The 16,846-nt window shown below is 38.8% G+C and overlaps 1 protein-coding gene across 3 annotated transcripts in view; it reads left to right on the forward strand.

Moving 5' to 3' along the window:
• The window catches only part of EGLN1 (egl-9 family hypoxia inducible factor 1), a 59,664-nt gene extending 50,739 nt beyond the window's left edge, over window positions 1–8,925 (forward strand). Inside the window, exons 3-5 of one of the 3 annotated variants that reach the window (XM_001104870.5) lie at window positions 1,917–2,053; window positions 5,034–5,101; window positions 6,206–8,925. In XM_001104870.5, the coding sequence (XP_001104870.1) occupies window positions 1,917–2,053; window positions 5,034–5,101; window positions 6,206–6,270 (270 nt within the window). In that variant the 3' untranslated portion in view covers window positions 6,271–8,925. The remainder of the gene's footprint in view (window positions 1–1,916; window positions 2,054–5,033; window positions 5,102–6,205) is intronic. The other 2 variants (XM_015126202.3, XM_028849705.2) reach the window with 2 other exon arrangements.
• Window positions 8,926–16,846: the final 7,921 nt, after the last annotated feature.

Genomic DNA, 16,846 nt, shown 5'->3' on the forward strand with positions numbered 1-16,846 from the left:
TGAATTTGAGCTCAAGGCGCAAAACAGATTGGTGTAACTTTAGTTAAAATTTAAAAATTGACTTTTTTTCAGATTTTGTGAATAGCTAGAAAGCTAGAACTGTGTTTCATCAACTTCTAACTTCTAGATTTTGTTAGGCTTTTTCTAGGCTGATCTTACAATTTCTATAAGACTTAGGGTCATTAATATGTAGGTTTTAAATTAGGACATAGGCAGAAAAACATCCCTAGTGTTTTTATATGTGGAATAGAAGTTTTCCGTTGCAAGATTGCGCTGAATATGTAGTGTGCCAGATGTTCTGGATGCTAGGGATATAGCAGAAATGGAATTAGCCCTGGCAGAGCTTAGGATCTATTGGAGGATACAGATCAGAAAGATTGACAGTTACAGATAGTTATGCAAAGTGTCAAGACAGATTGCTATGAGAGCACACAGGAGGGCCACCTAATTCAGAGGAAGAAGAGTGGATGTGTCAAGTAGCCATTTCTCTTAAAACATTTTCAGCAGGTCACCTGTGGTACTCCCAGTGACTTGAGTCAAAGGGAAGGGAGCAGGAAAAAAGGAAAGAAAACATGTTCTCAGTTTGGAGGTTCTTCAGATATTTGCATAGTAGCCTGGGGAATCACTCGGAACAACACTGGAACCTGAGGAGGTTGGCAGGGGTATCAAAGTAGCTAGAATTTAACTTACCTGATGGTGAGCCTGATAAAGCTTTAACTATAGATTCTAGGTTTAGGCTCAAAGTCCATGCTGTCCTGACCAGGTGTTAGAGTTTCTTTCAATTTTAAGAGTCTACCTGCTTCGGAGTGTAGTTATTCAAGAGTAAGGAACTACTTGGTTGGTTGAGTTTTGCCTAGCCCCAGATCTTAAACACCACAAGGACAAAGTCTGTCTGCATTATTCCCTACTCTGCACCCAGAGTCCACCACAGTTCCCACTGTGATTTGATGCCTAGTTGGTGTTTAGGTAAATAATAATCCTTTATGGATAGAATCAAGTTTCACAAGCAGGTGATGCATCAAGCCCAATCTGGAAAGGGAGAGCCACAGGTTCTAATGGACTACATGCTGATGGTGATGGTGATGATGACAATAATGATGGTCATAATAAATGATGACACTTTCTACTGATATACTGAATTATTTAAATGAGAGGTATCTGTGACTATCCTATTGTTTATTGAAATTTAAAGTATGGTAAACTCTTTATTTGACATAATCTATTTCTAATAATAATTTTTTCAAAATTTCTTGAAGTCTATTTCAAGAGTAGGTTGTTAAACATATCATTAGCATAAATAAATGTTTAGTAGTTTTAAAAACTTTCAAGCATCATTTTAAGACTTTTAAATTCAGATAACATTCTTGTGTTTCATCGGATGCTTATAAAAATCCCTAAAATGGCTGGGCACAGTGGCTCACAGCTGTAATCCCAGCACTTTGGGAGGCTGAGGTGGGCAGATGACCTGAGGTCAGGAGTTCGAGTTCAGCCTGACCAACATGGTGAAAACACATCTCTACTAAAAATACAAAAATTAGCCGGGCATGGTGGCGCATACCTGTAATCCCAGCTACTCAGGAGGCTGAGGCCGGAGAATTGCTTGTACCTAGGAGGCGGAGATTGTAGTGAGCTGAGATTGTGCCACTACACTCCAGCCTGGGTGACAGCGAGACTCCATCTCAATAAATAAATAAATAAATAAATAAATAAATAAATATCCCTGAAATAAGAACTAAATTTTTCCTTGCATCAATGCATATACTTTTAAAATTGCAGCTCATCTTCATACTTTATTAATTGAGATGTATTTGTGAATAATCCAATTAAGACATTGAAATTGTCTCTTTTTTTTCCCCTAAATTTAATCTGGTAGCATTTTTGGTTACTCCTACTTACAGATTTGTCTCTTTTCCTAGGTAAGTGGAGGTATACTTCGAATTTTTCCAGAAGGCAAAGCCCAGTTTGCTGACATTGAACCCAAATTTGATAGACTGCTGTTTTTCTGGTCTGACCGTCGCAACCCTCATGAAGTACAACCAGCATATGCTACAAGGTAGTATTCCTTTTCAGAAAAAATTGGTTTAGAGTATGGTAGGACAGGAGGGAATCTGTAGAGTAAACTTGAAAGCTTTCTAATGAGTATTTTCCTGCCAGGTACTTTTCACAGTCATTTTAATTTGAATAATTGTATAAGATTTATGTTGCACAGTCATCTGAATTCAAATAATTGTATAAGACTCATTAACAGTTAGTACTAAATGTGTCTTTCTCTGCACAGCCACTCTGAAGAAAGGGAAGCACAGGCCCTCCCATCTTTCTAGCACTCTCTCCTTGCTTAGTGCATCTCTTAACTACTATCCATTCTTTGATTTTTGTAAGAGTATTTTACTTGGGAGAGAGAAAGATCAAGAAAAGGAAAAGGATTTTTTAAAAGGTGGTGAGGGACAAAAGAGAGGGACAACATAGGAAAATGAATACATAGTAGAAAAATCAGAGGTAATCAGAGAGTAGAAGTGAAGAGAAAACGGAAGAAAGAAAAGTAGAGAACAGGTTACCATGTGTGGCAGTTAATGTTAGAAAAATGATCCTATTAGTTTTACAAATAGTGAGCATCTGTTTCATTATACTTTTTCTACAGGGTATTTGCAGCCTATTATGTTTAGTGCTTTATTTTAAATGCTTTTTTTAAAAACATTTATCCTGACTCAAAATGCTCTGGCTGTCAAAACGAAATATTGTAGACATTATCATGAAAGTAAATATTTGTAGAAAAATAGTACCGTTTTTAAAATACTTACTTTTTATTATGGAAAGGTCTTGGAACATTCTGATAGTGAGCTCCTGGCATTCATTTGCTGTATCTGGCTTAGGAGATGCTAGGGCGGCGAGAAGAGGCACAGGCTTAGATGTGCTGGGTGGAAAGTTGGCGTTAGTAGTGATGGTTGACTCTAACGACTTGATTATCAGCTGTACCTTTTTTCTTCCTGCATTCTGAGATGTGTTGCCTGCATCCTAATTCACATAATAAGTAGCAAGCTAAGCAGGTTGTAGCCAGAGATGGTAAGAAATCCTGAATGGAAACCGAAGAAAGACTGTCACATCACATGATGTGCCCTTTTCAATTCAGTGTCTCTTCCCAGTGGCATCCCAGTGCCGTCTCTGCCCCCTGCTGCTTCTGTAAAGATTTTCTGACCCAGAAACTGCCTCATAGACCTTCCTTTTTATGAAATCTTGAGTGTTTGGTTGTGTCCTTTTTAGATAAATAAATAACAGACATTTGGGAGTTTATAGTAAATAAATGCCAGATGACATGGAGGCTAGGTGCTACAGGAGTTAAGAGGAACGAAGGTGGTGCTACATTGGAGAGATGGGCAAGTGCGCCTTGAAGGGAGAGGCTTAGCTGGCGTAGGTGAGGAGAGGCAAGGAGTGCAGTCGTGTTAGTAAAGTTCTGGGGGAAAAAGCGTAGTTGTTCCAGTTAAGGCACAGAAAATCATGTGAGGAAAAGGATTCTTGAAGTAGAATCCTATTCTGATCTTATCTAGAATGGGTGATAAGGCTGGAAAGTTAGAATGACATAAGGTAAGTTGTTGATCCAGATAGTAGAATTCTGATTGCTAAGTAACTAAAAGTTTAGGGCATGGGCAAAAGATACATACAATTATGTATCTGAGCCCTTTCCGATTTCCAGGGCCACCCGAAAGTAGAAGAAGCCACGTGGTAAGAAAGGTAGTGGCAGTCTGGAAACAGCAGAGTCTGGTCTGGAAGTCAGGAGGCCTCCTTAGATCTCAGCTCTGTGATTCACCAGTGGTGGGGTCTGTACACCTCAGGCTCCCAGTTGTCCAAACTCCCATACTCTTTACTTCAAAATACGTTACGTGATTTTTCATTCTGTCATATTTACTGGCTCTATATCTGATCAACGTTGCTTTTTCCCCTGTGACCACTGGCCACAATCCACAATATATTTGAACTAATTGCTATATTCTGCCTAGGAACTGGTGATTTGTAGTATACTTTCACTTTCTATAGCATTTGTACATTTTCCCCATTATTTATATCAGAAGGTATAACTATGTCTTTTGTAGTATTTAATAAACCAGAGATGCCTCACTTATTGGTGGAATGAAATATTCTAAGTAAGTCAGATTTTCAGAAAAATGAAGTTTAGACAAAGTTTAAACACAAAACACAGTATAATTGCTTTGATAAAAATCCTTAAAACTTCTTAGTGTAATTTAACTTTGTCAAGGTTGTAATTGTAAACATCCATCATTACTCTTTGCTATAATGTAGTGATGTCCTCAGGGACTGTTGAAACTGTTAGCCTGCAATGCCTTGAGTCCTTTTATCTGTTTCTTTTCTTTTCTTTTAGTACTTATGCTATTGATAATGTGCTTTTTCTGTAACAGCCATTCTTTTACCCTTTCATTGTCTCTTTTTTTTTTAAGATGGAGGCTCACACTGTCGCCTAGGCTGGAGTGCAGTGGTGTGATCTCGGCTCACTGCAACCTCCACCTCCCAAGTTCAAGCGATTCTCCTGCCTCAGCCTCCTGAGTAGCTGGGGCTACAGGCATGTGCCACCACGCATGGCTGATTTTTTTTTTTTTTTTTTTTTTTTTTTTAGTAGAGATGGGGTTTCGCTGTATTGGCCAGGTTGGTCTTGAAGTCCTGACCTCGTGATGCACCCACCTCGGCCTCCCAAAGTGCTGGGATTACAGGCGTGAGCCATCGTGCCTGGCCTGTTGTCTCTTTCTGATCTGCAGTTCCCTGGCAAAAAATAAGTAATTGAAATAAGTGTTAAGAAAGTCACAAAAACTCATCAACTTCAGGCATCAATTTTAGCCTCCCCTGGTTCTCAGCTATACTCTTTAGCACCAAGGTTACTGTATAAATAAGCTGTTAAATTTATCCTTTGATATCATTCCAATTTAGGCATAATTTTGGCATTACAAGTTTTAATATACCATTGCAGCAAAATACCACTTTTTCCCCGCAGTGTGATCATTCTTATCCTATTCTAAATTTTCTTTTAGGTACGCAATAACTGTTTGGTATTTTGATGCAGATGAGAGAGCACGAGCTAAAGTAAAATATCTAACAGGTAAACGTCATTTGGGGCCAGGATATATTGGTACAGAAATACCCTGCAATCAGGTGATGCTTTCAGGAAACTCAAGCATAGTCTTTGTTAACACCACGAATACTTACTTTTTGTTTTTTATCAGATTTCTTATTTGCCTTGTTTTTTAAGAAGACTTAAGTCATCTTCATTGTTATCTTTAACCAAAAAAATTGTCAAAGGATGCGGAAAATTTGAGGCAAAGAAGTCTGAGTAAATTATTCAAATACAAACTGAGTTTTCTGTGATTATCCTTTTCAGTTAAAGGCCACTTAACTCTAGGTAACGGCCATCTGGTTTCCTCTCATTCACTCCTTAAATTAATACCCTTTCCTTTTCAAATGTATGTGCTCTAAACAGTACTCTAGGTCTTCCATGTTAAATGTAGACATGAAGAAAATTAATACAAAGAAGATGAATTGAAATGCCAAAATCAGTAAGTGACACAGACGTGTAGATTCCCTATCTGCTAATGGTGTACATAGGTCAGTCAGCACTCCTGTACTGAACCTGAAGATCCTTCAATTATGCCAGTTCCCCTTCTCTTCCACTTATGGACTGCCTCTCCAAGAGCAGGGGGTCTGTTTCCCATCTGATGGACCACTTACCTTCTTTTCTTTAACTCTACTTTCTATCTCCAAAAATCCACTGAGTATTCACATTACTGATTAGCTGTGTCTTCCAGAGCCATTGGTAATTGCACGTCAACCTTACATAAAAATGGAATATTCATGCATTTTTTAATGTATTTTTAAAGCCATTATTTGTGGCAGAAGCTCATTAGCGTGCTTTCAGAGACACTGAACACTCTGTTGAAGAAATTCAAATGGCTTTTAAAATAAAAACAAAATCATTATCTCTGTGTAGAGGATAGTTTTATCCTTGAAGGTTTACTATTCGAAACCTCATGACAATAAAATGCTGAGGGAAGTTTTCGAAAGTACAAGTGTGATAGTTTTCAGATGATGTTTGCAAAGTTGAAATATTGTCCATACTATTAGGAATTCAGTGGAATGCAGTAGCAGAAGCTCTCTGGTGCTTAGCAAATGAATGAATTTTTTTTTTTTTTTTTTTTTTGCCTTGCAGGTGAAAAAGGTGTGAGGGTTGAACTCAATAAACCTTCAGATTCAGTCGGTAAAGACGTCTTCTAGAGCCTTTGATCCAGCAATACCCCACTTCATCTACAATAATTGTTGACGCTGTTTGTTAACTTGTGAATAAGAATAAATGGGATAAAGAAAAATAGACAACCAGTTCGCATTTTAATAAGGAAACAGAAACAACTTTTTGTGTTGCATCAAACAGAAGATTTTGACTGCTGTGACTTTGTACTGCATGATCAACTTCGAATCTGTGATTGCTTACAGGAAGAAGATAAGCTACTAATTGAAAATGGTTTTTACGTCTGGATATGAAATAAGTGCCCTGTGTAGAATTTTTTTCATTCTTATATTTTGCCAGATCTGTTATCTAGCTGAGTTCATTTCATCTCTCCCTTTTTTATATCAAGTTTGAATTTGGGATAATTTTTCTATATTAGGTACAATTTATCTAAACTGAATTGAGAAAAAATTACAGTATTATTCCTCAAAATAACATCAATCTATTTTTGTAAACCTCTTCATACTATTAAATTTTGCCCTAAAAGACCTCTTAATAATGATTGTTGCCAGTGACTGATGATTAATTTTATTTTACTTAAAATAAGAAAAGGAGCACTTTAATTACAACTGAAAAATCAGATTGTTTTGTAGTCCTTCCTATCTTACACTAATTTGAACTCTTCAAGATTGCTGCTTTTTTTGACATTGTCAGTAATGAAACCTAATTGTAAAACAGTTGCCATTTACTACCAATAACTTTTAGTTAATGTTTTATAAGGAAAAAGACACAATAAGAAGAGTTTAATTTTTTTTTTCTTTGTTTGTTTTTTGAGACAGTCTTGCTCTGTTACCCAGGCTGGAGTGCAGTGGTGCATTCTCGGCTCACTGCAAACTCTGCCTCCCAAGTTCAAGCAATCCTCCCACCTCAGCCTCCCAACTAGCTGGGACTACAGGCACACACCACCATGCCTGACTAATTTTTGTATTTTTAGTAGAGACGGGGTTTTGCCATGTTGCCTAGGCTGGGGTTTAAGTTAAATTTTTTTAAAAACTAAAGTGACTGGCACTAAGTGAACTTGAGATTATCCTCAACTTCAAGTTCCTAAGATAAGGGCTTTCTTAAGCTTTCAGGTATATGTATCCTGTAGATGTAGACAATAATGTCCCATTTCTAAGTCTTTTCCTTTTGATTCTCCTTAAATTGATCGTACTTCCAAATTTGCTGTTATGTTTTTTTCCTAATGCTGTGATCTGTCTGATCTGCAGACAAGAACCTTGTCTCTGTTGAAGAGCATCAGGGGGAGATTATGTACACATTGAAACCGAAGTGTGTGGTTACTGACTTAATGTGCAGTAACTCCTCACATATCTGTTAAGGCATTTCCCAGATGTGATGCCAGCCTTCTTACGTGTACTGAAAGATGTTTAGCTTAGAAAAAACAAAACAGGTGCAAAATCAGATAATTTTATTTTGTTTCATGGGTTTTATTTACTTTTTAAACAACGAAGGAATATTAGAAAAGCACACAAGGCCTCCCAGACTTGTTATGTAAAGAATGAATTGGGACGGATGGCTTAGACTTCACTTTCCTAGGCTTTTTAGCAAAACCTAAAGGGTGGTATCCATATTTTGCATGAATTATGGGTGTAAGACCTTGCCCGCTTAGGTTTTCTATCTCTGTCCTTGATCTTCTTTGCCAAAATGTGAGTATACAGAAATTTTCTGTATATTTCAACTGTTTTTAGCATCTGTATAGTTTGTATTCAATTAGAGACCTTTTCTATGGGAAGCTCAGTAATTTTTATTAAAAGATTGCCATTGCTATTCATGTAAAACATGAAAAAAAAATTGGGTAGTGAAGCCAACAGTGTGGACTTAGGGTGAGATTGAATGTTCAGTATAGTGACCTCACTTAGGAGAATTTGCAGGAGAAAGTGAGAGTTTCTTGTTTTTTCCTCGCCCATATTCAGTTTTGTTCTACTTCTTCCCCTTCCTTCCAGATGATAACATCACTTCTCTACAGTAAGTGCCTCTGCCAGCCCAACCCGGGAGCGCAAGTTGTCTTTGCCATCTGGTCTATAGTACAGTGCGCGGCGTTAGGCCACAACTCAAAAGCATTATCTTTTTTAGGGTTAGTAGAAATTGTTTTATGTTGATGGGAGGTTTGTTTGATTATCAAGATGTACAGCCACAGCCTTTTAATTTGGGAGCCCCTGTTGTCATTCAGTGTGTACCTCTACAGTTGTAAAAAGTATCAGATTCTACTATCTGTGGGTTGTGCTTGCCAGACAGGTCTTAAATTGTATATTTTTTGGAAAAGTTTATATACTCTCTTGGAAATCATTGTGAAAAGATCAAGAAATCAGGTTGGCCATTTATTTAATATCCATTCATTTCATGTTAGTGGGACTATTAACTTGTCACCAAGCAGGACTCTATTTCAAACAAAATTTAAAGCTGTTTGTGGCCTATATGTGTTTAATCCTGGTTAAAGATAAAGCTTCATAATGCTGTTTTTATTCAACACATTAACCAGCTGTAAAACACAGACCTTTATCAATAGTAGGCAAAGATTTTCAGGATTCATATACAGATAGACTATAAAGTCATGTAATTTGAAAAGCAGTGTTTCATTATGAAAGAGCTCTCAAGTTGCTTGTAAAGCTAATCTAATTAAAAAGATGTATAAATGTTCTTGAAAACATTATGGTGGTTATTTCCAGCTGTCTTTGTTTTTTAATCCTTTATCATACATTGGCTTTCCAAATGATCCCTTTCATCAGATAAAGCTTTTCTGGCTTAGTGTAGAACATTTGGTGTAACTTTCTATAAATGACAATGAAGGAAAGAGAACAGTAAACATAGGAGTTCAACAATTTTAGAAACATCCCTGGGGTCATTGGACTGTGTGTGGGATCCATGAATTCTGTTTGGATTCTCAGCACTTGAATTCTTGCCCTTTTAATAGGATTTTAAAAATTATTTTAACATTCATAGCTGTTGACAGATCTGTATCACCCCTCTGCTGCAAAAGGAAGTGGGGTTAGGCATTTATCTCTAATTGTCATAGATGTACCATTGTGTATATGCAAAAAAGTTTAATTTGTGTGGTCATACACTAAAATATGAGAGCTCTTATTAAGGTAAGATCAAAATACATGTTTATACATCTGTTATTTAAAAAAAAATTTCCCATGATGTTATTTTCCAGCCTTAGAACATTTGGGAATTGCACTGAAATATAGCTGGGTGGATTGAAGGAAAGGGCAAATGAGTTTGAGATGAAGTTTGAGATGTGCTTTTTGTATATAAAAAAGCCTTAGGTCTCATACACCTTAAACAGTTGTATGAGACCTAAATGAAATACAGTGTGCAAAGTACCTTACAATGCATGGAACAAAGTAGGCCTTCAACAAGGATTATTCCCCTTTCCTTTAACAATATGGTAGCAAAATTGCAGAGAGAGAGAATTGGGTTAATGAACTTTTGAATAGCTGATGGTTTTATCAGTTGTAAATGTGAATCATTTGGAAGCAGGAGTGTTGTTTTTATTAATGACAGGTCTTACTTTATAGCTTAGATTTAAATTAAATCACTGGTGCAAGGCACTGTGTCAGATTATTTTCCCAAAGTGCATGTGATCCAAGAAAGAGAGCTGTATTTGGGTATGAACTGCAATGATACATATTTATGTCATATCTAATAACATAATTGTATGTTGGATTTTTTCAGTTAGTTTGTAAATATTCAGAAGTAACTATCTAGTCTCCATTGCTTCAAAGATAATTGTTTAGACTTCTCAGGTCATGAATTTATCCCCCAGATTCTGTTTTTGGTTTGAATTTTATCTGAACCATGGCGATGTGCAAGTATGTACCATGGAACCAGTGACATGTGTGCAGGGCATGGCCTCGTGAGCTGGAAATAGTTTCATAAGTAGAACACACTACATGTAAGCCACTTCACAAGATAGGGAGAGCCTAAACAGCTGTGAGTAGCTGAAGTTCTTTTTATTAAATAATTACTAAACAATCATAAAAAATTATTGATAATTTTTGCTCTGAACAAGATATCCTTGGGGTCAAAAAGTTACTGGATAAGGTCTTTACTTCATTGAGATTAGGATGTTTTCTGCCAAAATTATTCCAAATGTCTTCTACAAAATACCTTTACACTTTTTTTTCCTAGTACATGCAAAATGTAGGCAAAGCAAATTTTGTCTCCATTTATAATTGAAACAGGATCAGAGAAGTGACTTGCTCACAGTCACAAAGCTTGTAAACGGTAGAGAGCCAGGAATTGAGCGTGGGCTTTCCTTTTCTTGTTTAATTTTGTTCAAGTGGCTAAATCAACTTGTCTGTGGTTGTTAAGAAAAACAGTAGTCCCAGTTGGTCATGGTGGCTCAGCCTGTAATCCTAGCACTTTGGGAGGCCAAGGCAGGCAGATCACTGAGGCAGGAGTTCGAGACCGGCCTGGCCAACATGGTGAAACATCGTCTCTACCAAAAATACAAAAATTAGCCTGGTGTGGTGACACACACCTGTAGTTCCAGCTACTCAGGAGGCTGAGGCAAGAGAATCACTTGAACCTGGGAGGCAGAGGTTGCAGTGAGTCTGTGCCACTGCACTCCAGCCTGGGCAACAGAACGAGACTCTGTCTCAAAAAAAAAAAAAAAAAAAAAAATATTACTGCCTTTAAAAATTCTTAATTAAAAAAAATTAAAAAACAGTAGTCCCTCACCTTCTTCCCCTGAGAAAACAAGTTTGAACTGTTTTAAATGATTCTTTGGATATCTCCCCGCCCAGTAGTTTAGATAATATAATTGCATTGCTGCATCTTGATTTTTTTCAGTGTTACATGTTTTCTCCTAACTTCTCCACATGGCAGATCTCTCTCCAAGGTTCCTCCATCTCTACCACACATAGGCAAGCAGACATCCATCTCCCCTGGTCTTCCTTCTGTTATTATGCTGTAACCGAGATCAGGTTTGTGTTCCTGTTATGGCTGTGCTAGTCAAAGCTGAGACATACAGTAAAATCATGTTGACGTTACTTTCTTCCACAAGTTACTTTTTCCCTTAATGTCTTCATTTTTTGTTTGTTCACTGTGACTTCTAACTTGCATCCATCTGGACTGGTTGCCCTTACCACGTGGGGCACAGCTGTCTGTCTTGGGTCTCCCTTCACCTATGTTCTAGAGATTCCCTTCCCCACTCTGTTTCCTGGATCCCATGTCTTCATCTTCCTTGGTTTACTGAATGGAGCATGCCCTCTAATACTTCCTGTAGAAATGCATGGATGATAAATTTTCTGAGACCAGTATCTTTGTTTTACCACCACATTTCATTGGTAACTTTGGAAATCATGTTCCAGAATTTTGAAAGAATTGCCTCACTGCTTCTAGGTTCCTGTGTGTGGATACTGAGAATTCTGAAGCCATTCTTATTTCCGATTCTTTCTGTGTAATCTTTCTTTGTGGAAGCTCATAGACTGTTCTTATCCCAGGGCTCCATAGTTTTATAGTGTGCTTTAATGTGTGCCAGTTGTCAACCTCTGTGCTAGGAATGCAGACTGTAAAATCACACGCCACCAGTTTGGGACATTTGAAAAATTTTCTTCATCCATTTTCTGTTCTCTCTTTCTGGCACTCCTTTGTCCAGGCAGGACCTTTACTGGTTTGAACCCATTATTTTCTTCTCTAGTTACTGTGTATCTTTGTCTTGACTTTGGGTACATCTGTTTTCCCATTCTTCTGGTGAGGATATGATGTCTGCTATCAGGTTTCTAAATTTCAGGAACTCTTTTTTGTTCTCTAATTTTAAAGTATGTAATCTCTTAATACAGTATTTAACATTTTTTTCTGTTTCAATTTTTGTCTTTCATGCTAAAAGTTTTCCTTAAATGTCTTGGTACTTCTTGCTTGTGTGTTTACATTTAAGAGGAAGGTACTTGAGCTTCTGGTTTTCTAAGGAATATTGGGTGCTTCCTAAATCTAAAGCTCTATCGTAGTCTTCCAAAAACCATAAAGACAAAAGACAGCCGTCACCCATAATCTGTGCCTACAGCATATCTATGAGACAGAAAAAAAATTCAACTTTGTCCTTTCTTTTTTTTTTTTTTTTTTTGAGACAGGGCCTTGCTCTGTCACCCAGGCTGCAGTGCAGTGAAATGATCAGGGTTCCCTGCAGCCTCGACTTCCCAGGCTCAAGTGGTTTTCCCACCTCAGCCTCCTGGGTAGCTGGGCCCACAGGCACATGTCATGCCTGGGTAATTTTTTTAATTTTTTTGTAGAGACGAGGTCCCTCTATGTTGCCCAGGCTGGTCTTGAACTCCTGGGCTTAAACGATCCTGCCCCCCTCGGTGTCCCAGAGTTGCTAGGATTACAGGATTGAGCCACCACGCTTGGCCAAAAAACTTCAACTTATGTGGAGGTAGAGAAAAGCACATCTGACACTAGACCCAGCATCAGAACCCTCGTGAGGGCTGAGAGTCAGGTGGAAACTAGAGGGTAAAGACGGGGCAGCAGGGGCCTAGAGTGGCAGTAGAAAGGAAAAAAACAGGCCAGGTGTGGTGGCTTGCACCTGTAATGCCAGCACTTAACTGGTAGCATTTAACTGTATCAACAGAACATTCTTGAATCAAGGAACTCAGCCACACAAACCCCTTGCCCCTGCCTACAGAGAACCAACTGGTTTGCAAGACAAGGAAAGTAAAACCTTTTAAAATGAGCAGAAAATGGAAGATAACATCCATAAAAACTACCTGAAGAAAAAAATGAGAATTAATTTACAGCTGATGAAAATTCTCAACCACAGGCAGAAGAAAACTACCAATATCTAGTCTGAATTAAACAGGCCTTTGCAGAAATAAAAATTAACATGTGAAATTAGAAATTTAAATCTCAAAAGGAAAATGGACCAAAGGGGGAAAAAACACTGATGAAGCTGCGAAAAGTTGAAGTAACTCAGCAAAGGAGTTGAAAAAGATGAACTAACTCAATTTAAGCTACAAGGTGACCAACTGGAAATACAATGAAGGGCACTGAAAAAAAGGTAGGGAAGCAGCCGAGAACAGAACAGTTACAAAGGGTTAGAAAGTAGGACACACACACGTGCTCCCTTGTGGTGTAGTTGCACAATAAAATGCCATACATCAGTGAGACCAAACGATCTACAAACCCAACAATTTGAATGACTCATGTGGAGAAGCTGGACTCCAGCCTCTGCGCATGGATCCCATGAAGGTGGCTGTTTGAATATTTGGTGTTAAGAAAACAAACATGTGGGTCCGTATAAAAAAAATCCACTTAGATGTGTGTAGACACATATATGTATACATAACACACACATATATATATATATTTTTAATTTTTATTTATTTATTTTTATTTTTGAGACAGTCTCACTCTGTCGCCCAGGCTGGAGTGCAGTGACGCGATCTCGGCTCACTGCAACCTCTACCTCCTGGGTTAAAACAATTCTCGTGCCTCAACCACCCGAGTACCTGGGATTACAGATGCACACCACCATGCCCGGCTAATTTTTGTATTTTTCATAGAGACAGGGTTTCACCATGTTGCCCAGACTGGTCTCAAACTCCTGGCCTCAAGGGACTCATCCACCTCGGCCTTCCAAAGACCTGGGATTACAGGCGTGTGCCAGCGTGACCAGCCAATATTTGCCTGTTGAATTATTTTAAAGGCGTACAAATACATACATGAGTCCTATGAGGAATCTTTTGTTTAAAAAAAAAAAAAAAGGTACCCTCCCAGCTTTCATGCAAATCCAGGTTATATATTTAGTTTACCAGGAATGCTTACAACCTGGAAATGATCTGGGTCTCAAGAGTGTTCTAGCTTGAAAATATGCCTATAACTTTGATTCTTCAGAAGTATAGAGAAGAGTCAGTGTTCATTAAGGTGTTTATTTGCAAAGGCGTATAACCATGGACCATGAGAATACCTAGCCCTAACATTCACTTAACCCCAAAAACTGCCTGTTTGCTCTTTCAGACCTCTCAGGTAGAGGCAAAGACAGTTTAGAGTACTATAAGAAACAGTGCAGAAGTACAGGTCTTGCCTTCTAGAAGATACCCTGTTAAGCATGATCTTGTTTTGCCGTATCTGGGTACCGGTTTCTTGCAGGAGACTACTATGTTACATGTTTAGAGTGAAAGGTGAAATGCTTGAAAACAGGTTTAGGGAGACTAAAGTGTTCTGTAGATCAGTCTTTGTTTGAATAAGCACACATTCTTGGCCTGCTGTGTCCCCTCACAGAACTTGAGATCATAACCTATTCTTTCCTATCTATGAATCAACTGGTAATTAGTATTCCAGTTGTCGGCAAGTTTCTTATCCACTTGACTTGGCTCAGTCTCCAGGTTTTTCCTAGAAGTTTGGCTTACCAAGAGCACCACCTAGTGTTCAGGAAACAAAATGGTCAGTCTTGGTAAATTTAGCACCAGTACTGAAGAAAGCAAATGGCACCTGCTTCTGTACTACAGTTCAGAGTCATTTAAGATTCTACTCTTCATTTCGAAAGATACGTAATGATGAAATATGTAATCATGTAACTTCTAACATTATAATGGGATACTAGGAAAAATCCAGAGCTAATCTGCACATTGCATTCTTTTCTAATTTGAACTCTTTAGTCACTTTAATTTATAATTGTCATATGAAGAGTTTCACTTAATTTGGTGAATATGCTGATAGTCAACAACTACAACAAATTGCCAAACAGTCCGCAGTAGCCTCAAGGACAAAAAAAAAATTGAGACGAAGAATAAAAGGAAACCATTGGCTCACGATTAATGCAATACCAGGACAAAAAAATTAAAATACAACATAAAAAAAGCTAAGACACTGCACGCACTCAGAAAGGGTCCTGGCTAGGTGCTAGTTTTGCAGGAAGGTGTATCAGTTCTTTCACTTTGACGTTCTTAAAGTCCTGTAAGCTTTAAAAAAAGTATAATCTCAGAGCTATCAGACAGTGGGACAGTGTGAAGTTTTTGTCATCGTATTTTCCTTTCCACTGTAGAATTTCCAGTTAGGATATGCATATGCATATCCATAGTCTACAAAAGCAAAATAAATTTTTTTTTTTTTTTGAGACGGAGTCACTCTGTCGCCAGGCTGGAGTGCAGTGGTGCGATCTCAGCTCACCGCAACCTCCGCCTCCTGGGTTCAAGCAATTCTCCTGCCTTAGCCTCCCGAGTAGCTAATTTTTGTATTTTTAGTAGAGATGGGGTTTCACCATGTGGGCCAGGATGGTCTCCATGTCTTGACCTCGTGATCCGCCCGCCTTGGCCTCCTAAAGTGCTAGGATTACAGACGTGAACCACTGCGCCCGGCCTTTTTTTTTTTTTTTTTTTTTTTTTTTTGAGACAGAGTCTCACTCTGTCACCTAGGTTGGAGTGCAGTGGTGCAATCTCAGCTCACTGCGACGTCCACCTCCCAGGTTCAAGTGATTCTCCTGCGTCAGCCTCCTGAGTAGCTGGGATTAGAGGTGCACACCACCACACCTGGCTAATTTTTGTACTTTTAGTAAAGACGGGGTTTCATCATGTTGGCCATGCTGGTCTCGAACTCCTGATCTCAGGTGATCCACCCACCTCAGCCTCCCAAAGTACTGGGATTACAGGCGTGAGCCACCATGCCCAGCACAATTTTTTCTTTTCTTTTCTTTTCTTTTTTTTTTTTTTTTTTTTTTTTTGAGACAGTTTCATTCACCCTTTTTGCCCAGGCTGGAGAGAAATGGCGTGATCTCAGCTCACCGCAACCTCCGCCTCCTAGGTTCAAGCGATTCTCCTCAGTCTCCCAAGTAGCTGGGATTACAGGTACCTGCCACCACGCCCAGCTAATTTTTTGTATTTTTAATAGAGACGGGATTTCACCATGTTGGCCAGGATGGCCTCAATCTCTTGACCTGTTGATCCGCCTGCCTCAGCCTTCCAGAGTGCTGGGATTACAGGCGTGAGCCACTGCGCCCGGCCACCCAGCGAAATTTTCTAAAGTAAAAATTATTTTGGCTAGGTAACATATGACACTGATTTTAAGAAACACTGTTTCGGCAGGGCACAGTGGCTCACGCCTGTAATCCCAGCACTTTAGGAGGCCAAGGCGGGCAGATCACTTGAGGTTAGGAGTTTGAGACCAGTCTGACCAACAAGGTGAAACCCCGTCTCTACTAAAAGTACAAAAATTAGCCACGTTTGGTGGCGCTTGCCTTTAATCCTAGCTACTTGGGAGGCTGAGGCAGGAGAGTTGCCTGAACCCGGGAGGCTGAGGTTGCAGTGAGCCGAGATTGCGCCACTGCACTCCAGCCTGGGCAACAGAGCGGGGGTCCATCTCAATAAACAAAACAAAAACCCAAAACCCACCATTTTATAAAAACAGAATCTAGACCCCATGTCCCCACAGTAGGGGGATAGCATTTAAGGACTGAGCCAGAATTACCAGCTCTGCTTTTAAGGCGGGAAGTTGACTAACAGGAAAAATCGAAACAGAAAGAAAACTATGGCTCTATTATGAATGACAGATTTGGGGGAATATCAGAATTCTTAGGGTGCAAATTTTCTCAAGTGTTTAACAGATGTAGTAAGGCTTAATTTCAAATTGAGTTCC

Source organism: Macaca mulatta, chromosome 1 (genome assembly GCF_049350105.2).
Source record: "Macaca mulatta isolate MMU2019108-1 chromosome 1, T2T-MMU8v2.0, whole genome shotgun sequence".
Classification (NCBI taxonomy): domain Eukaryota; kingdom Metazoa; phylum Chordata; class Mammalia; order Primates; family Cercopithecidae; genus Macaca; species Macaca mulatta.